The 22,559-nt window shown below is 41.3% G+C and overlaps 1 protein-coding gene across 5 annotated transcripts in view; it reads right to left on the bottom strand.

The window, feature by feature from the left end:
• Window positions 1-22,559, bottom strand: part of APP (amyloid beta precursor protein) — a 205,165-nt gene that overhangs the window by 92,912 nt on the left and 89,694 nt on the right. For all 5 annotated transcript variants that reach the window (XM_061453749.1, XM_061453748.1, XM_061453752.1 and 2 more), the window contains exons 4-5: window positions 18,149-18,261; window positions 16,521-16,714 (exon numbers count right to left, since the gene is read on the bottom strand). In XM_061453749.1, the coding sequence (XP_061309733.1) occupies window positions 16,521-16,714; window positions 18,149-18,261 (307 nt within the window). The remainder of the gene's footprint in view (window positions 1-16,520; window positions 16,715-18,148; window positions 18,262-22,559) is intronic.

Raw genomic sequence — 22,559 nt, 5'->3', positions numbered from 1 at the left:
CAAAGTCATCATAAGCAATGCAGTGAGAAAATTAGGAAGACGGAACACTGGAGGTCCTCCTTTTGCACATGGATAGGAAAAGAATCCCCATCAGCAACACTGTATTTTGACAGCTAAATAACACTCCAGCTTCTTTCGCTTATTTTGAAAGATGCTCACATTAGCTCAAAATGCACAGCGAAACAAGAGCTCCTCAGGACTCAAACAGGAGCCATCTTACACAGAGGCTCGCTGTGGACTACTTGTATGCCTTTCATGGAGGACTACCAAGTGTTGAAACAACCTGAAACTGTCCACACTGACTGCTGAGTTTTTGTTCTATTCTTAAAAGTGTTCTGTGTGAATGGAAAAGCATACAGGACACACTATGCAATTCCTACACGCAAAGAACTGGCACTGCGCACAGAGCTGTCTGTTTTCACAAAGGACAGGACAGAGACAGTGGAGGTGCGATGCAACTGATACTTAGCTGACTGTTGATAGTTTTTCATCTTTGAGGTTTTGTCTCCAGCACAAGCAGCTCAGCTCAGATTTCTGCACTCCCAACACTGCATTGATGTGTAGGGTCTCCATAAAAAGACCCATGGTACCAACCTGCATTACGATGGCAACACGTGCACCACTACAAGGAAACCTCAAACTACTGGCCTAAATTTTATTATCCATCACAGTGCTTCAAATTCATATATTCGCCTAAAATCCTCAGGACTTTAACTGGTCTTGGATGAGAGGAGGAACAGTGAAGTTGACTAAGTTTTTATGTTTCTTATAAAGAATTTCACCTTTTTATGAGTATGAAGTAAACACTATATGGACACCTCTCAACTCTCAAGAATGAGGTGGATTTGCAATGTCCAGTAGCTATTTCTGATCTCCAGGCTTCTAGTCTTGGCTAATTACAGACAACTAAACTAGGCATACGGAGTGTAAAATCCAGATTTTGATCTCAAGCATCAGAGACTATATGCCTTTCAACATTAAAGAAAGCTGCTCTCTGTATTTCTCTCACAAACATGGCATGCTTTAAGAAAAAGCACAATTATTTTTCCTCTCCTTTTCACGTGAATGATCATTCTCAGATATTGGCCAAGCTCATAAAAGTTAAAAAAGGACAACAAAAACAACAAAATGAAACAAAGGAAAGTCAATTAGTCACATGGAAAGCCACTTCAAAAGTAATTAGTATGTGTGCATCAAATAACCATTTTTAGCTACACAAAAGCAACAAACTCAGCTATATCAGTCCACAGTGTTTTGCTGAGAAATTCTCAGCATCAAGGCTAAGATTTAATTTTTTCCTTTCCCTTTTTTCACTTTTTTTGGGGGGAGTGTCACGGTGAAAGGGGCAGGATGAAAGATGACAGATTTCTGTGTGCACTGGCTGGCTGTGCCTGCCATTATAGCAGTCCCTGGTTTCCTCTCCAGTAACTTACCATAAGTAAATGCTTGAAGGACAGCCCTCACCTGCATCCTCTTTATGACTTTCTGCTTGCTGAAGAGCTAGACATCTGAGAACTTAAAAAAACCCAGAAGTGATGGAAGACTACATCAGTTTATGGGATCAGGCTCCTGAAAATATTCTAAAAAGCCAGCACAAAAATGTACTAGAATATTCTTTCTACTATTTTGATCACTCCTAGAAAAACTATTCTGCCAGCAACATATTCTGCAAGACTCCATCACAAGGGTAGTAGCTTAAAAAAAGCTTAAAAGAAAAAAAAAAGGAACAATAAAAACAAAAGAGAAGTGGTATTGCCTTAGATTTAGGTACCTAAATGGAAGTGAAAGACTTGCTATATACTTAGAGAATTAAGATGTCTGAAATTAGGCTTTAGAAGGTCATTTCCCTATTTAACAGGTTTTTTTTAGGATCTCATTGTACAGAAGTGTGAAGCTCTACTCAGGTTCTAAAGAAGCACTCCACGCTTTCTCTAAAAATAATTATTTTTCCATCTGTCTACTTCATTTTTATTTATACAAAGATGAGTTAGTCTCCTCCCCTACTAGTAGTGTCTTCCAAAGAGAAGGGGACAGGGAGATGACATGCTTTATGCTCTCTTAACAAGTTTCTTCTTGAATACCAGAAACTAACCAGACTAGCATTATTCTGATGGTTTAATCATGCTCAGCTATACTGCACAGTGTAACAGACCAAATAGCATAAATATGCAAGTCAGGGACGTACCCTAGAAAAGCCTGACAGTAACAACAAAAACAACTTTACTTTAGATACCAAGGCTACCCACTAAGTCATGCACTCCTAAGTCAATCACAGCAACCATGCTCTGCAGTGGAAAGAGAAGATGACCACATCTTCTCAAGAGGCCATGGTTACGGCAGGCATGAGAAAACCAACAATGCCAAGTAGTTCCTTTTGCAGCACTCCTCAGGGGCCCAAGGCCATAGGGAAGGAGCAGGTCCCCCAGCATTTGCCTATTATCAGAGGACTCTGAGCCTCAAGCTTGATACAGGTTTAGTATAAACAATACTACATATTGATGTTCCCCTGTTGCAAACAAAGACAGCGGGTAAATTTCACATACTTTTAGTGTTAGCAAAGGTACTACATCTTGTAAGAAACATGAAAAAATATGCTTGCTTTTGCTTCCTTGGATTTAACCACTGTTGTCATCCCAGCTCATCTTCACAGAGCACACGTGAGAGGGATGACAGAGAACAACAAAGAGGGAATGAACTTATACTACAAGATCGAGAACAAAGCATCAACTTTTCAAATGGGGACAAAACTCTTCCCTGCTGCACAGTCTGCAGGACTGTTTCTCCCTGTCATGCTAAATGCTCAGGTACCATTCACATTACTCAATTTGCACCACCAGAGTGTTGTTTCCCAGACAATGCATCTAACTTCCGCACACCTTTCACCTCGCTAACCACCACTTCAAACAAACACTAACTACCAAATGAATGTGGATACTGACATTTCCCTTAGAAGTCTGTGAGTTTTATTTAATACACGTAGCAGGTGTGTTTATTTCCTGGTATTATTATTGCATTTTACCTTCTTCAGTAAACAAGTATGACTCGGTCTGTTTTTTCTTGGAACCATGACACCTTGACACCTTTTTCTATATAATCCCTCGACACTGTCCCAGCCAGGGTTTTATTAGCACCACAGACTGCAGTGTCTCGTTCACAAGAAACTGTTGACATTTTGCCTTCGCATAGTGGCGCCAGTGACAGGACTGTTCAAAGGCCGCTCAAAAATATACCTGATACGCTGACAAGTAAAAGCTGTATTATCACCATCTGAAATTGCCAATTAGTCATTTGTCAGGTGAGCAGCTCCAGAGAGGAGCCTTCAACCCCGGAGCGAGGGGAAACCCTGCATCCAGGAGCCTCAGTTCTGCATGGCGAGAGCCACTGAGGGAGCCTCCAGTCCTCACCAGGCCTTGCCCAGGAGCCAACAGCTCTGCTGAGGCGAGCAGGGACTCACAGGGCCCTGGCACAGGGTGCCGGGAGAAGCTGTGGGTGCTCCATCCCTGGCAGTGTTCAAGGCCAGGTTGGACACATGGGCTTGGAGCAACCTGCTCTAGTGGAAGGTGTCCCTGCCCATGGCAGCAGGTTGGAACCGGATGAGCTTTAAAGTCCCTTTCAGTCCAAACCATTTTATGATTCTACATCTGATGCCACAGACACCCCTGGGTTTCAGGCAGCCTTAAGAAGTCACTGATTCCACTGACACCAACAGAAAAAACTGACCACTCCAGTGGGTGTATTTCTGGTTTTAAAACACGTAAAACTGTACAGCTCCTGCTAATATGCACCTACGTGCATAGTTACCAGCAATGTTTAAATTATGGATCTGTAGTGTGTATCTAAAAACTTCCTTTTCGTAATTCTTCATAGTCACTTCAGTGAGAGCTGGCAGCAATTTATTCCCTTCACTCAGAAGCATGCATCGTTCTGCTACTTTGTGAAGGTAAAGGTGAAGGAGAGGTAAAGTGAAGAAAAGCAAACTGTACTACCTCTTGCTGTTCAAGAAGTAAGAAAACATTAGTAAATTAAGATTTCCCTTCTGTATTCCAATAACCTGCAATAGAGATAGGCAGGACGCAAATGACAAGAATGATGAGTCTTCTTTCTAATGGTGTTTCAGAACTCATAGAGCCACAGCATAAACTACATTTTAAGAAGAGGCTTTTGTCTTCAGCTATTAACTTCAGACAAAAACATGGCAACTCTTCCAATTTAGAGTAAAATATAACTATGGACTGATTACTTTTATTGGGAAGCAGATCACGTTTTTCTGCACTAAATGCTCATCCATTTGGATGTATTTAAACTGTGATTTTGCCAAGTAACAAGCAAAAAGATATACTCTATCAGTGTTTGAAAAAGGTGCACCAGACAGATGTTTTAATATCTGGAAAGATTAGCATTCCCTACACTTTGCAACTGTATTTTATCACAAATAGATTCCATCTGGACTGTGTTTTTTACCAACCACCAAGCCTGAACAAATAGCTGGGGGAAAGCTAATTCAAGAGAGGAACCAAATCAACAGTAAGCAGCAACAAGCTGCTGCCTGCCTACAGAGAGCAAAGCCACATACAGTGGCTCTAGATAGCTACACTGCAGAAGCAATTGCTGCACATAAGTTGCAGCCTGAGCTCTTTCACCCTAACAGGCCAAACTGATGGTAATTCATACATCCATAACCTTAACTACTGCAGGTGCCATCATCCCAGTTTCCAGTCTCTTATGCTTCAGGTTCCCAAAGGCACAAAAACCCCCACCCCTCAACAGCCTCTACAGCATATCAAAATGAACTCCAGGAAACCTGTGATGGGACTGGATTGCCAAGTATTCAGCCTGGGTCTAGCTTTGCTTCCAGAAATGATTAATGATGAAAACAGATATATATATATTATTCCCCATTTATAGTAAAGCTCCAGAGCACAAAGTTCTTTAACTGTGGGACTGGAAATGGGCAGACTCAACTGTGAACCTCTATATGCCATAAGAGCCAATGCCTTAAAGAAAAAAACAAAAACACAAAGCAAAATACAAGAGCAGGACACATGCTTGGAATCCAAACAAGAAGATTAATGCATTTGAGATTGCCTCATTACCAGGTTTTTGATTAAGGGCAAATTGGAAAGCTAACAGGCAAGTAACCAAATTCTCCCTCAACAGCTCTGCACATCGGAGGCCTGGTTATTTTCCACCTAACATTTTTTCCAAACCTTGCACGCTAGAAAAAGTTCTGACCAAAGGATGAGATTTCTCCAGAACCTGGTCTGATCCCAGCACTGCACTCCTTGAACGATGTCCCTAACTAAACATATGAGTCAACACAGGAACTACTTAAAGCTAAACCCTAAGCCAACAGTGCACTTTGGCACATGAGCACTCACCTCACTGTACTTTCTCTTATTTAACTTTGGCACACCAGCCCACTTCAAGACAAAGCTGAGCATAATAGCTATGTGAAACTGAGTAATGTAAACAAGAACTAACAAAGTAATTTTGCACGGCATAGAAAGAGGAAAGAAAGTCAAAATAAAGTTGACTTGGTTTTGTGAGATTAGGCACAGAGCCAGGAAAGAAAAGTGTTGTGCCAGACCTCCAGTCCATGTAACTGATCTTTTAAATGGCCTATTGGCATCAAAGTCTGGAAGATTACAGTGATCTACAGAACTGAAAAAGTCTGAGCTACAAGATACCTCAGCTGTTTCTGGTCTGTGTGTTAAGCAACTACAAAAGCACAAATTGCTTAAGAACCGCCTCAGTTATTTTCATTAGGGCTGGATTATACTAGGTTAGTAAATCAGGTATCTCACAACAGGAAATAATGTGATATTCAGACACACATAAACACCTCCTAAGAGACAGTTAAACTTTTAAAAACTCACACAGCCACCCTCCATTGCATGGCTAGTCAGGACAAGCAATTCATGTTGCCTAGTATTTTTCATACATTCATTTTGTCACTTCTAATCATTTTCCTATTTCTTTTCCTTCTCTGGGGAGGTTGGAAATATGTTTATTTTCACATTTCCTAATAGAAAAAGCAAATAAGCGCTACATAGGCTGCTTTTCAATTCTTAGACCTTATCAAACAACTGAATTATGTGCTTTGGACTACCTCTCTGCTTTTACAGTATTTAACCTTTTATACAGAAAAAATACAAAAAAATGTGCCTGGTTTCATTAACGTTGACAGAAAACAAGAAAAGTTGCACTAAAAATCTTTCAATTCAATTTTTAAATAGAACATTTACAAAAAACCAAATATGTGTTCCTTGTCCTACTGCCTCTGACAGGTACAGTTATTTTTAGCCCCCACGCTTAAACAAGAAGGTATACTTTATACTGTCAGAAACTTTTTTCCACAGCTAATCTGCTCAAAAAGATGAGCGCACAAGGTGGCGTGTAACATTTGATCTCATGTTTCACACAAGGTACCTGTTGCCTGATACGCAGGAATACTTTTTTCAAAATTGACCTAGTCTTCTCTTGGAAACAAAGCCCTTCCTGGTGCCACTGCTCTGACAGTTTTCTTTGGAAGATGGGGGATTCAGCAAGAGGTATGAGAGGACAGAGTAATAATGTATTTAATCCATGTTCTTTTTCACTTTGATTATTTTTGCTGAAGATAAATACTCTGAAAGTAAACACAACTGCAAGTACATAAAATCATGCTCTGTGAACCTGGTGACAATGAATAAATACCGAATTCAAAATCCCAACATCAGACATGCATTAAGACTGAATGTGACGGAAGAGGGCACACTAAAGGTCACTTGTGCAGCCCTATTTCAACCAGCTCAAGAACCACTAGAAAAAGCTCTGTTATAACATATTTGTTTCCACAAAACTTCTACTGTGTTTGGAAGGGAGTATTCAGTGCCTCTTTGTCCAGCCTGCTATCCTACAGCTCATCTGAGGCAGCCAGTGTGAACTCTGTACCAAACCAAGTACTTGCCCTGTTTGTGGAATTCATCATCTTGGCACGCTCACACAACGATGACTGGGTAAAACTGGAATAACAACTTTGTTTTGCAATTGGGAAAGCAAACAAAAGACATACCAGAAGCATGTAGTAACTCTGGGTGTTCAGGACACTGAATAAGATTTTTCAGAGAATGTGCCATCTTCAACTTTTTAAATACAGCTGCCAGCAGCTGTTAGAGGCCAGGACTTCTACAGAGCAGATTATGTCCACTCACGCAGCCAATAAGAGGCATCTTTTGTCCCAAGTGTTTTATGGCAGCCACAGCATGCTAAGCCTAGTAGAAGACTTTCATGGCAGAAGCAAGCATCAATCCAGTTCTCCAGGTCAACATTTTACTGTTTTAACCTTTTCTTATTCACTTAGGTCAAAAATGAGTGTTATTCTCTTTCATCAGCAGTGATCAAAATAGAAATCCCATGTGAATAAATGGCTTGTTATTACACAACCAAAGCCAAAATACTTGCATTCAAGAGCTGAAACCTTTTCTATCAAAAAAAGAAAAAATTCGACAAACCTATATGGTTTTGCTGTTCCATGCATTCAAAGTGCGCAGCCTTAGATAGAAGGCAGAGGAAAAAAACCTACTTACTACAGAAAATGCCTTTTTACGGTTTGTTTTTTTTTTTTTTTTTTTTACTACACTATGCTGTTAATAGCACAGCCTCACGAGAGGTGGAATAATTTAGATTTCCACAAACCACCCCAATGCTGAGCTCTTATTTCTAGAACATGAATACCACTGAAATGTAAAACAGCAGCAGGAATTGCTGGTTAACTTCATGGAGGGATACCCAGAATGCATCCACCAGTGCACAGTCACGCTGATGTGACAGTATGTGTTGAAAAACCCAGCTGTAAATTTCTCACTTCCCTTTTTTTTTTCCATGCCTTGTAAGTAGTATAAAGCTTGAAATGGGCTGGCATATATCATGATGTCACAAGAACTTAGAACATCTCACAGACAGACAAAAACCTTTCTCTCCCATATTTCAGTCAACACAAATCACTGCAAGTGATGACTTAAAATTTTTGCTTATAAAATTTTTGCCTATTACTTAAGGAAAACACGGCAGCTGATGGCTCTTTTGTGAGGTCAAAAAAAAGGGAACCCTTCTCTGTGAGTTAACCTACAAAATGTTCAAGTTTGATGCCATTAACCTCCTGAAACCACCTTAACATTCACTGGAGTCGTATGAGCAGCCTGCACAGCTAGCAAACTGCTTTCACCAGGGGTCATGGAAGCCTGGCTGTCTTCTCCTCATCACCTCCTCAATTACATTCATTCTCTCCACCCTTATCCTCATCCATCACTTCAGTTAATGCTTTATACTCAAATGATGATTGGATTTGCCGGCTCAGCACTGCTGTAATTACCTCTCACAGCAATGTGATTTCATCAATTCCATTCTAACTTTACTTGTTCCAAGAAGAAATCCAACACTTTGGTCTTTCTAAAATCATTAATGCTTGTGTTTCTATCATAACCTCCACATTAAAAAAGGTTAAAAAATGTTATTAAAAATACATGATGAACTGAGTAACAGCCAACATGAGACACAAAACAAACTGATGTAAGAATATGAGGTACAATACGCTAATAGCATATAAAAGCTGTGAATAAGACAGAATACTTGGAGTTATTCAACAGAAGTAACATTAACCCTACATTTGGTGATGGCTTAGTTTAATTTATAAAGAAAAGCAATTAGTTTTTATCATTAAAATACTTAAGAATTCAGTTTCTCTAACAAACCAATTTAGTGATGGACAAATCTTTTACTGCAAAATTCACCTGTTCCAGTAACTGGTGTTAATCTATACTGAAGGCAAACTGCAGAGGAGGGAAAAAAGCAAGAAAAACTTACCAAGTTTGTAATTCCTGGTGTTCATTTGAGGGCACTGGCTTGCAATTAGGAACAATTTGTATTAGGACAACTGATGAGAACACTGCCCCTGGCTGCACCCCTTCCTGCTCCTGTGTCACGGACGACTGAGCTCCCCACCAAGCAGACCCTGAACCACTGCAATAGCACACCATTACTGGCACAAGGTTCAGTGTTCCTTAACATTTCCAGAGGTTATGAACAGACTGCAGCTCAGTCAGCACAGCATGGGAAAAGTGCACTCTTTTTAGCCATCCAAATGCAAGTCATTTCCTGCTTCTAAGTCAGAACCTGCAGTACAGACTCTTTGTCCAGCTTCACTTCTGGTTCAGCTTTAACATTTCAAGTGCTGGGAATCAGGGGGTGGATTTATTTATTTTTTAAAAGAATCATTTAGGAGATTCCCACTGGAGCATTTCTCATTGAAATATTAGAAACTGACTTTCCAATTTAATGAAAAAGCTTACATCAACAAGAACTCGTTGTTAAAGATGAGTAACAAGATGGCTTGAAAACAGATGAACACTCTACAGAGACAAAATTTTAATTTTCTTTTTGCTCCACTAAGCATGTTTCCAATGAAGAATTTAGCCTCAGCATCTTCCTTTTTGATTCATCAGTAACTCTTTTTTTTTAGCTTTAGAATAGTCAAAACATCAAAAGAACTCCAGATATCCCATTTCTACTTTTTTTGGACAAATCTTCTAATTAAGGCTTGGATTTTTGACTCAGTGCTGGCAAGACAATATTAACAGTAAGACCAATAGAAGAGGAGGAGGGATTGGTCAAGAAACACAATGTCACTACATACTAGATGCAAGTATGAGGAAATAAACAACTGAAGAATTAAGTTGTGAGAACCTCAGAAAGATGTGCCTCATGTGCCTCTTGCCTCATTTCTTCAACACCACCACTTCATATCATGACAAGACTCAGGGCCTGACTCTTCCTCAGCAGTGTAGAACTTCCCCACCACATGGGGACTGACACCCCAAGGTCCACATGGCCGAAGCAGGGGCTTACTCCGGGTGTCAGAAATGCGACCTCCCTGCAGGTGTAATTAAGGAAATGATCCCCAACTCCTGACAGCCAACACTAATCATATGGTCAAAACTCTGTTCATTCAGATGGGATGTCCATCCCATCTGGGGATGCAACACAGAAACCTATCTTCAAAATGGGAAGAGACAATACATACCAACATCATACAATACATATCCTCATCCTCCTCGTCTTCCTCACTTTTTCCCTCCATGTTCAAGCTGCCTTTCTTCTTTGTAGCTCAAACACCAAAGAGACCAGATTACCCATCAGAGCAATAGATAAGGAAGATTACAGCATTTTGTTTAGTTCTCTTAATCTCTCTGTTTAATTAATATGCAATGGCCAAAAATACACTCAGGTCAAACAATTCCTTAAAGACTTTTCTTTCATGCCGTATTTCCAAATACATCTTCTTGGAGGAAGAGATAAGTAGGGTAAAAATAAGGGTGAGAGGAACACAAGGAGATGTAATCAGGAGAGATGGAGCAAGAGGGTTTCACGTTTGGGATAGCCCTTTTTTGATGAACACTGAAGAACAGCCCCGCTGGGTTTACCATCTACCTGCTTTACTCGCATTCACAATTAAAACATCAGCAGGTCTCTAACTCTTGCCTACATTAAATCCCCACTGCTCTGGCATGCAGAAACCCAAAGAGGATTAAGCAGTAGGAAAAGGAAAGAGAATTTCCCATGTATAGAAATGACTAAATCCCATTAAAGTTGGCTTTCAAAATTCTTATACTGACTCTTGTATACTACCAAATTTATTTGCTTATGTGTCACAATTTAGACTTCAGCATTTTTCATAAATATGTGGCACAGACAGACACCCAACTGCCTGTCTGCCTACTTTGTGTCAAGGCAGTAGTGTGACACACCACAAGGACTCAGTGTGCTGCTTTATCAGGTCAAGGCACTGACCATGGCCAATTTAAACACACCTTGTGACAGCCTGATTTAAGGAGAACACTCTGGGGAATTTCAATTGTAACTAATTTGATGTTGAGGTTAACTTACAGACATTCCTGAAGTGAAAACACTAGGCAAAACATGTATTGACATCTTTACACCACTGAAGGCACAGATAAAAACAGAAAAAGAGTTAGAGAGTGAAAGAAATGAGTTGTATGCTTCCCAAATGTCAAGTGAGGATTTTTAACAAATTACTCAGCAAAACAATTCTGTTGGGCCCCTGTGACTCCTCTTCCCCAAACACTAGAATAAGACTGATAATTACAAGCATAAGGACTCACCTGGAAATAATTCAGCATAACAGGCACATATACAACACTGCTTTCACCATCAGAAAGAACTGACAAGTTTTAAAAGCCTTTCAGGATTTCTTTGATTAGAGTTGGAGGAGGAAATTAAGAAAAAAGTAAGTTTTCCCAGGTAACATTGACAAAAAACCCTAAGCTCTTTATGCAGTCAAAAACCATACAGCACTTTAACTACTTTTTTTTTTTCAACATCTGGGAGATGAGCACTCATCTTTAAACTCAGTCTGGTACAGGGTTGCAAAAAACAGAGAACATGATTACCATGCTATGCAGCACAGATTTATTTTAGTTTTACTTCACAAGACGCCTAATTATAAGCACAAAGTGACTGCACCCTTTTGTATTATTTATTGTAGTAAAAAACCTACCGTATTAACTATTCTATAAAACAATCACTTGGCAGAAGTTTATGAGGAAATGTAAACCAAACTCTTATAAAATACACTACTCCCTGTAATGTGACATTTGCAACACTACCCAATTTTTACATCAGCCCCAACATACATTTTATACAACAAACAGACAAAATTAATTTGACCTAACCTGCTGAGGGAGCAACAATGGGAACTGAAACCTCCTATTTTAGACCTTGAAAATATGTTCAGATTGCCCAGGAAAATGAGACTCGGCTAAAGTTAAGGCATTATCTTCTTTTTGCTCCTGAGCTATCGGACTTATTTGATATAACCCTCAACAGTAAGACTTATCATGCCTCAGTTTTCCTGCTGTGAAAGAAGGAAAATGACTATAGCCTGTTTCCCTGGTGGTAAGGAAAGCCTGGGAGGTCTCTCACACAGTGAGAGGACAGGCACATATGAAACAGATGTAGACAAACCCTGGAAATTTCCAGCTTGGCCATCACTCCTAAAGATGCTCAACCTTGGACACCAAGGACACCAAAGCTTCCAGCAAGTGCCCATGTCCAGGCAGGAGGGCCACCAGGCTGTGCTGAGTCTCAAGGACAGCCAGAGCTTGCAGGTCACCTGACTGAGCTGTAGCTATGCAGGGAGTTCTGCAGCTATATTGAAACCAGCACCTGTGTCTGGCTGCCCCTCAGGCAGTCTTCAAGGTAAATTTTAATTAAAGGTGGGGATAACAAAGAACACCACTACTGAAAAGTACTCGTGACCTCTTAGTCAGTTAATGCTATTTCAGGACAAGCATGACATGATGCAATTTCAAAAGCATGGGCAGATTCTGCCTGTTGGTCTCAGGAACAAAAAAGGGGTATATTATACCGTCAAAAAAATACAGCCTCCCTCCTTCCCCCAGGTGCTACAAACAAGCCACACCATGAGGCAAGCCACATCCTTTTACGCCCAGACCAAGGTGGTGGTCAGACACCAGGTAGGAAGAATGTCTGCCTATGACGGCACCACAGCTCAAGCTCCCTCCACCTGCCCCTGATGGCACAGATATAAGGTGCTGCTGAGCTTTGCTTTCTCCTGTGCAGAAGGAAATACCCATGACAAAATGAAAAAGAAAACACAGTCCTCCAGAGACAAGTGTTGGGGGTAAAAACACAACACAGTCTGGAAAAAGGTGTTTACAAAATGAAGGCTGCAGTGTAGTTTCGTCTAAATAGTCAGAATCTTAAATGCAAGTATTTAAAATTCAGATCTGAATAGTCTGAGATACAAAGTCACTTCAAAATACATCACCTGCATTTGTTGGCTTCTGCTTTGTCACAACCAGACTTTTGAGAAACAAGGATATAATCATTTGCTTTTCAGGTTGGCATCTCCACTTCAAACACCTTCACTTTGACTTGGGCATCTCAAAGCAGTCACAGCCCTTTGAAGGCCCACATAACAAGGCACACAGCAGTCACCCTGCTGCTACCCACTGATGGGGAGGTGGTTTGTGCACAGCGTTTTTCAGTGTCGTGTGACAGAGATGGGAGCATGAAGCAGCCAGCCTGGAGGTTTCACTCCCTGGGAGTAGTACTGGGCAAGGGCAAGGTGAAAGACAAATCGCATCTGGCTGTGGAGAAGGCTTCAGACGTGAGAAACAAGGAATGTGAAAATATGGAATCTTGCAGCTGAGGTAATTTATAGAAGACTGGTTTCTACTTATGCGCAAGGAGTGGGTTATGTTCTAGCTGGCCCACCTGGAGATTCTACATACTGAAGACACAGAGATATGCATGGCAAAAGCATCTATAAGGCCTTATTTGTACGACAGAACCAAACCTCGATTTTAATGAAACAAAAAAAACCCAGAAAAGTAATTACTGAAGTACTCACATGGTATTGACAACTGATTTTAGCCAGAAAGAGTGCCTTCTGGTTAGAAATGGCCAAAATAGGTCAATTCCATAACTGCTGCAACAGAAATGCTGTGGAATTCCCACCACAAATCTGTGGCAGATTCACAGCATGAAATCCTTCCCCTAAAGATAAGATAGTATCTTCTAATTTTCACATATTGGCACAAATAAAAGTGCTTTCCATTACTTGCAGCAAAATGCCAAAAATGGCAGAGCAAACTCAAGTATTCCCCAGGATTAGTGAGTGCCCCTCTCTCTAAACACACAGCATGATTTGGAATGCTCCCAGTGTGCTTTAAAAGCCATCAACCGGAAGACACTGACAATTTGCACCTTGCTGATCGAACCCCAGTACAAGCTATTGCTGAATGAGGAAAATACTTTGATGGTGTTTTACCCAACTGATCTACTAACAACATACCCACTCCCTGCTCAGACAGAGGCTCCATGAAGAACCTAAACTCCTCTGACAGGGTTTTACTTCAGAGCTGCTAAGCAGTGGCACTAGCTTTAGCCAGTGCACAAGCTACCAGCACCTTCTCTTCCTTTCATACAGTGCCACGCTGAGGACGTATTTACACAGAAAGGGATGTTGAACTCTTTGAAGGCTTCAAGACAAAGCAAACATTGTCAGCGTGAGATCATCCGTGCAAGGTGAAAAATATGGACTTTAGTAAGCACTTGAAACAGAGGTGCACAGCATATTGTGAATTTAGCGTTAGGTAAGTGTCCCCCTACTTCTCACTTCCTTTTTGCCTTACAATCAGCTTAGGACTAAGGCATATATATATTTACATTCACACAAACATATGGTCATACATATATGAATATACACACACAGAATCTTAACTACCACCCACTGCTGCATAAAAAATAAGCAATTTTTTTTTTTTTCATATGACTAAATTGCAAGAGTATTTCTGGCACCAGTACACATGGTTAAAATGAAGTTGGGAAGCTGAAAAGACAGCAAGAAATATGAGTTAGTCAGTGTAAAAGACCTGCAAATTGCTTGGCTCTTCATCTGCAGCTGAAGTGCCCTATAAAAGGATATTTTAATTTTCCTTTTGCATGTACTTCTATGGGAGGAGAAAAAAAAAAATCAAAAATCAAAAAATCAGTATTTGCTTGGAGCTTCAGAAATAGATTCAAATGCAATTACAGCTTCTATTCCTAGAGGATACAAAATTTATGAAGTTATTCTTGAACTCATCTCTTCAGATACTAAACTGCTTTATGAGGAATAAAATGGGCTAGAGTAGTAAATTAAACGTTCATTGACAAATATGAAAAAGACAGAAATGGGCTGTCATACAAACAGAGGTATTCTATATATACCCTTGTGAACTCTTATTTAAAATATTTCAGGAATTTTTGATCAAATATATGAAAGATAAGCTTTTTATCTATGTATTTTATATATATAGCTATAAATATATAGAGATAAGACATTTAATAGGTATATGACACTATCTTTTGTATATACATATATATACATATATGATACATACATATATAAATATATACACACAGATACATATATATATATATGATGAAAAAAAGGCAAATTTGCCTCAATTAGAACAAGGTCTGCACTCAGTTCTTATGTGTTCCAATCAATATCTAAATGAAATATACAGAAGTGACAAAGCAACAATCCAAAGGCCGTGAAAGGGTTGTAAATTGTGACACTTTGACAGCTGTTGGAAGCACAAGGCAGAAAAAAGCCTGAAGGTGTCAAGGTGGAAGATGCAATGTTGCTTGATGCCGGTTTCTTGCATCAAGAAGTCCTGACCATCCACTCCAATTTATGAGAGAAAACTGGAAATTACAGTGTGGAAATATGTATTTCAATTAAATTTATTCTGTTATCTACAAAGAACTCTTCCCTGAACACTTGGTAATGCTTTCTCAGGAAAGATTTAGATGCCCACCATGACACAGTTTCTAATTTTTCACTGTTTTAATGTCATCTATTTGCACCAAGTTACAGCAATTCAATCTCTGTCCTTCATCTCTACACTGTTCCTGAACTTGTTTCCATCTGGATTATTTATTAACTTTCCACATTATTCACTTGATTCAGTCCTCATGTATTTTCAGGGCTCTCCCTGAAACCACTAGTAATCAGCCTGAAGTTCTGGATTTTGTATATTATCTGTAAAAGATGCAGTATCATAAACTAGGAAGTAGAAACACTGCATTAGCACAGTATGAAGTGACAGAAGTCTAGGGAGCATAAACAGAATTGGAATGTAGATCTTAGTTTTATAAAGGAAAGCATCTTAAGAGTTGTTTGAATTCAGCTGCAAGAACGTAACACTATACTCTGTTCTCCTAAGTGCGAACACGCTCAAAAGAGTAGTATGAAAAGGCTTTGACAGCACCAGACCACTCAGTTAAACACAGTCATAACCTGTATTTGGCTCAAAATTAGCCTATGTGCATGGGGGATGTTAAAGGGTGAAGACAAGCATGGTATTTTCCCATTCACTGCTGTCTTGAAAACTCCATACTCCATCTTCACAGCAGCGTATTAGTGAAACTGTCGGAAGGTAGATATTAAAACAGATTTTCTTTTAAATCACATTTAGAAAGTAACTGTCAGCAGAAAAATATTCTTACAGTAATAATGGCACATGGTTAATACCTATTATGAATGAAGATGTTTCAAAACCTCCAACAGTTATGTTGGCTGAATACCTGAATATGTTGGCTGAGTACCCTGGACTGCAAATGAAGCATCTTAAGAGTACAGCACTTATCATTTAGTTGTCAGAAAGTATGCACTTCAGCATTTTTGTTATTAATATGGCAATATTTCTCATTGAAGAAATGATGAGGGCATCAAAAGCACATGAATGATATTAACAAAAAGCTTATTAGCAAAAAGCTGGTCTGTAGCAAGTGAAAAATAAAATGAGAACACTGATGTTTTCTACCACTGTAGCTGCCAGTTCACTTACAAGGAGCAGTGACTCTTACACACAGAGGTCTTTTAGACAGATTTTTGGCATTTTAATAGGATGATAATAACAAGTTGAAGGATAGAAAGTCACTCTAACCTTCCATCTGCATAGTCTGCATCGGCACCTCCCCACCAGACATCTGAATCATCATCTTCGGCATCAGCTGAATCAAGATTGTCGCTTTCCTCTGCTAACGGGCAGCAAACAAACTCCACGCCACGAAACTTGTCAATTCCACAGGGCAGCAGCATGCCATAGTCATGCAGATTCATACTCTTCTCACTACAGGACTATAGAAAATAGAAAGCAAACAGCAACAATTTTTTCATGTAAGAAGCTAGAAAAAATGTCACAGATCTTAAGAAAATGTAAGGGGTCGTGTACTGCCCTAGGAATTGGAAGCTGGTGAACTGCATGGTCTCTGGATTTTGAGAAACAATTTAGGATAGCCATGTATGCATTCACTATCCGCATGTTAAGTAGTTCCCTGCCTTTATCCACATGACCACTGTAAGCAACAAGCTCTCCCTTTCCCTGCCCTTTAACCTTTCCCATTATAGAAAGACTTGTCTCCTCCCATATACAAATCAACACCCTCTTGTGTAAAATCCTCACAGGCTCTGCCCCATAAACAGCAAACCTAAAGGCAGAATATTGTTTAATTTGATGTATTAATCCTGATCCTGATGTATTAATGCTACTGAAGAGATCACTGCAAGACAGATTAACATTTAAAATGCCTATCATACTGGAAACACACTTTATCTGCTCTGACAGCTTCTAGCCTTGCTTGGAAATCAGTAATGCATAATTATACCTTAAAGAAATTGTGATGTAGGACAGAAAGATGTAGTGATATAGGACAGATGAAAAAAGGAAAATAGTTCAATGGTGCACAGTGATAGTGTTCTTCAATGCTATGCCATTCCAAATTTGCATATACTTAAAATAGACTAGGATTTGCCTGCACGAAGCTTGGTGCCTTCAATACTTCATTTGAGGAACAACAGTATGATTCAAGCAAAAACTGAAAATCTGAAAAGCTGCTGAGCACATTTCAATTTTGATCTCCAGAAGGTGGGATAACACACAAACTAAGAGGTTCCAATTAAGAGCAGCCAGAAATCTTGTAGCTCATCCCCATTCTTACTCCTAAAACCTCTCTGCATAAGGACAAAAAAAAAGTCCAAACGCATTAGCAGCAATAACATTAGGTTTATTTCTGTTTTCAGTAAATCACTGGTGATTTGTAAAAACTGTGCTTGGCTGCAAAATGCATTCAGCTAGTCCTATATGTTATCAGCTCTCTTACCCTTTTACACTGAATTTCATATATCACATTCTTTAAAGCCTGTTTCATCTCTGTGAAGCACCTGGCATACCAATATCCATACTGAGGACAATGATAAAGGCAAAGCCCAGGCATTAGTAATCAATCTTCAGCTCCAGAGCAGCACTAACACAAGAAGCCAAAGGAGGCAGAAAACATGGTGGGTTTGTGAGTGGACGTGAATTAAAAAATCCAGTGCTATGAAACAGTGTCAGTGTTCCAAGTGTCAGAGTTAAATATCCAATAGTGGTCTGGTGTGTTCAGGAGACTGCCTTACAAAGCAGAACAAAATACCATTTGCTCAAACATTCATCACAGTTTTTAAACTCATCCTCAAAAAAGTGATACAGCTCTAAAGAAGGAAGGTGGGAAATATTAAAACAGATGAATATACCTCTTTTGCAACAGTGTGCCAGTGCAGGTGAGTTTCACACACATCCATCCTTTCCTGGTGAAGGAATTTGCACTTGTCTGGTACAAGAAGAGCATCACTCACAAACTCGCCCACTGAAAGAAAAACAAACCCAAAAATGTTAGTTTTGTTTCCAGTACCTCATCTTGTTAAACCTTTAGCCAGACACAGGGCAGCTTCCATGAATGAGTGGCAGGGTCTGTTAGCAGAGAATGGAACAATTTCTAAACGGTGCTTCTGCTACTCCCTTCTTCAAACCTTCCATTTCAAAGTAGCTCCTGTCTTTGATCTCAGTGATGTATTACATAATGAAAACTTTTATGATATCCAGTGTGAAACTTGCAGGACCCACTGAAGACATATATGCCGTGCAACATGAAGTTAGGTGCTGATGGACCCAGCTCCTGGAAGGGGAGTGCAGGGACAGGGAGAGACAATTACATTTTGCACCCGAGTAGAGGTAGGGAGAGGTCTTTAAGTGTTTTGAAATACTTAGTTTTTCCACACAAAATGAATATGACACCAACACATTATTTTAAACAAGTTGAGAGTATTTCTACTAAATTACAGCATGAACAGCAGTACAGTCCACTTAGCTATTTTAGTTGATGCAGCCTCTTTATTGCAACCTCATTTCATCAGCCAGACAGACTAAGGTTAGTCCAGAAGGCTGATGAGCGAGTGGAGCTCATTAGCCAGAGAACAACGTGATTCATGGATCACCTGAGTATCTGGACAGGTTGAAATGGGGGAAAAAGGCTCTTTACCAAGGACACAACTGACTAAAGAGATTGTGCTGTCTTCAGCAGTAGATCAAAAATTTATACAGTAATGAAAAATACAATGCTCACAGCTTTAGTACTGACAAGTAAGAAGAAACTCAGCTGATAAGTAACACAATTTATTGGACTAAAATCACCATAATTCTGTATAATTCTGGCATTGCAATGAAATAACCTCCAACACCTTTGAAGATTTTTCTTTTTTTTTAAATGAAAAATTACAGAATACCTTCAAGACATCGATACACTGAATGAACACTAGATTTGGAAAGCAGGTGACTCAGCTGGCAGAAATCATCAGCTCCCTGAAGCTCGTTTTGTCCATAACCTCCAAAAAACTGCTGCCTCTGTGTGTTAAACGAATGAACCAAGGTGGCCAGTGCCTGCATGGTTGCAGTAAAGGTTAATTAATCAAAGTAAGATGACTACGAGTTTACTGTTTCAGCAGTGGGCTATCTCAGGAAGCTGATGAAGTGGCCCTTGAGGCTTAACAAAGTTTAAAAAATAACCAATACCCAATGCACTGGGACAAAGCTGGGTTCAGCAAGTACTTGTATACACCTCTGCGAATCACCAAAATGTGCATTTCACACGGAATTCTTTGCTAAAGTTCAGTGCTTTTGATCTGAAGCATTTAAAAGCCAGTCAGTTAGTTCACTAGGATAAAAAAGATTCTGTAAACTTTATCCTCCAGTGACAAGCAATGGCTGCAAATTATTAACAGAAATAGCTTCTAAAGGTTCCAAAATAAACTTGCAAAAGTAGTGGGTTAAAACACTTTCCTGTAACCCAAAATACAAAATCTGCAACTTCTGTTAACAAAGTGCCTGCTGCCAGTGATATCACACCCAAATCTTGCCCTGAAATCTGAATAAATTTGCAAGGCTTTTTTAGCTGTACTTGTCTTTGCAGGGGACCATCCTGCCACACCCGAAGTCAGTCAGCACGTAAGTAACTGGCAATTGCTACTGCTTCAGTTTAGTCAAGTACCTGAGCACTAAGCAAGCACATGGGTGTTTTGCTGAAGACACACAGAGTACGTTGACTGATCTCCTGGGACGCAAGACTGCATACAGAATTGCAGCTACACTTTTCTGGCTGTTCAGGCATGCAAAACGTTCAGTCTTTAAGGCAAACATATCTATAAAACAAAACAGATTCCTGGAGTGCATTTTACTCCAGCAAACTACATCCAGTTTCAGAGGTGTCCTGGGTTCAGCAGCAGCAGTCATTTTTCTCCTTCTTGGTAGCTGGTGCAGTGCAGTGTTTTGACTTTCGGCTTGGGAACAGAGCTGATAACAAGGATGTTTTGGTTTGGCCAAGGACTTTGTGAGCTTCATGCTCTGCCAGGGAGGAGGGGAAGCCGGGAGGAAGCAGAGACAGGACACCTGACCCAAACTGACCAAAGAGGTATTCCATACCACAGCACGTCATGCCCAGGATGTAACTGAGAGTTACTCGGAAGGGCTGGGAGACTGCAGGGTTGGAGGAGGTATGTGTCGGTGCTTGGTTGGCCTTGGGGGGGGAGGGGGGGGGGGACGGGACACGACAACGAGTTATCAGTTGGCTGGTGGTGAGTTGATGTATTCTCTTCCCTTGTTAGTTCCTTTATCATTATTATTATTGGTGGTAGCAGTAGTGATTTGTGTTATACCTTAGTTACTAAACTCTTCTTATCTCAACCCGTGGGAGTTGCATTCTTTTCGATTCTCTTCTCTGTCCCTCTGGGAGCAGGGGGAGGGCAAGAAAGGGGGGGAAGTGAGCGAACGAATTACTTGACTGGGTTTAAACCACCGCAGTTCTTTTTGGTGCCCAACGTGGGGCACGAGGGGTTGAGATAACGACAGATCTGACTGGAGTAATAGTCACTCGTCACAATGCTGATTTATTGGCTCTCAGAGTTGTTCCTCTTGATCTCACAGTTTCAGAATGCAGTACATTACTTAGAGCCGGTATTTGCTGTGTTAGTGTTTAACAAGTGTGGGGCTTGGGCTAAGGTTCTTGCCTCACTGTGCTTTATGGCAATGACTTGTAATACGGGTGGGCTCCAGCAGCAGGGCGGGACGGACGTGGCCGTGGACTTGTACCTGGCCGTCCGGCTGCTCTTCACCGTCCTGGTCCTCACCCTCGCCTCCATCTTTGTGAGGCTGCGGGGAGCCGAGGGGGAGCGGCCCCGGGAGCCGGCGGCTGCTGAAGCGGCCCGGGAGAGCGGCCCCGGGGACCAAGCAGGAGTGGGGCCGGAGGCCGCAAGGGGACGGCTGCCGGTGGAGGAGGTTGGGGTCGTCGAGGAGCGGAAGGAGGCAGCTGCAGAGCAGCGGGAGAAGGCGGCGGAGGAGCCGAGCCCCGCGGAGGAGCCGAGCCCCGCGACGGAGCCGAACCCCGCGACGGCCGAGAGCATCCCCCGGAAGCCGTCCGCCGAGCCCCAGGAGGATGCAGGAGACCACGCAGCATTTCCCAGCAAGGCAGAGGAGGAAGAGCTGGACTCAGGAAAAGAGAAGCTGGTGGTGGGAGAGCCGGCAAGCACAGCAGCTACACCAGCCCCAGTGACAAGTACAGCAGCATCAACTGAGAGTTCTGAAGGTTTTGAATGGCCTTTGGGTATCCTTGGGACCTGCCTGCTGATTGTGATGGGGATCAGCATGTTGGCACACACACAGACTGTGTTTTACCCACAACCATTTTGTCTGATCTCAGAAGTTAAGCAGAGTCAGGTTCGGGTCTTGTCTGGGGTTAGACAACGATGCAGGGGGACCAAGAGGTTTTTCTCCAAGGCTGGACAGTCATGAGTGGCAGGGTGTGTGGGACAGTATGGGCAAGTATCTAGTCCACTGGGCCCCTCCAGTGCTTTGGAAGCGTCGGAGATGGAAGGCAGCTGTATGGAGTCCCCAGCAACAAGCTGCAGAAACTGCTGAAGGGGACGGTGAATTATTTTGAGCCTGGTGGGCCCATGGCACTTCAGGCCATCAGAGCAGAGATGCAACACAGAGATGGACTCATGATCAAGGGGTGGACTTAGCAATGGACACTATTGCCCAGGTTATTCATGAGTGTGAACACTGCACCCAGCCTCTCCTGCTCTAAAAGACTGTTACAAGAGATGGAGCCCAACATCATGGACCGAATGGACTCAGCAGGTTTATAGGGATTGGTCCATACACTAAGAAATGACCTCTTTCTCTGTGTGTGTGTATGTGTATGTATATATATATATATGCATCTGTAAGAGCGATACTGAAAATGTGGGATCTGAGCATGACGTGAATGGTATGGAATAAGGGGGGGATAATGTCCTGGGTTCAGCAGTAGCAGTCATGTTTCTCCTTCTTGGTAGCTGGTGCAGTGCTGTGTTTTGACTTTCAGCCTGGGAGCAGAGCTGATAACAATGATGTTTTGGTTTGGCCGAGGACTTTGTGAGCCTCATGCTCTTCCAGGGAGGAGGGGAAGCCAGGAGGAAGCAGAGACAGGACACTTGATCCAAACTGACCAAAGAGGTATTTCATACCACAGCACTTCATGCCCAGGATGTAACTGAGAGTTACTCGTAAGGGCTGGGACTGCAGGGCTGGAGGAGGCATCGGTCAATGCCTGGTTGGCCTTGGGGGGGGAGGGCG

The sequence above is a fragment of the Pezoporus flaviventris genome, unplaced genomic scaffold, assembly GCF_033815535.1.
Source record: "Pezoporus flaviventris isolate CSIRO_AGI_PZ_B2104156 unplaced genomic scaffold, CSIRO_AGI_Pfla_v1 ptg000015l, whole genome shotgun sequence".
NCBI lineage: Eukaryota > Metazoa > Chordata > Aves > Psittaciformes > Psittacidae > Pezoporus > Pezoporus flaviventris.
The sequence above is the reverse complement of the archived record's forward strand: the minus strand, read 5'-3'. Positions and strand labels throughout refer to the sequence as shown.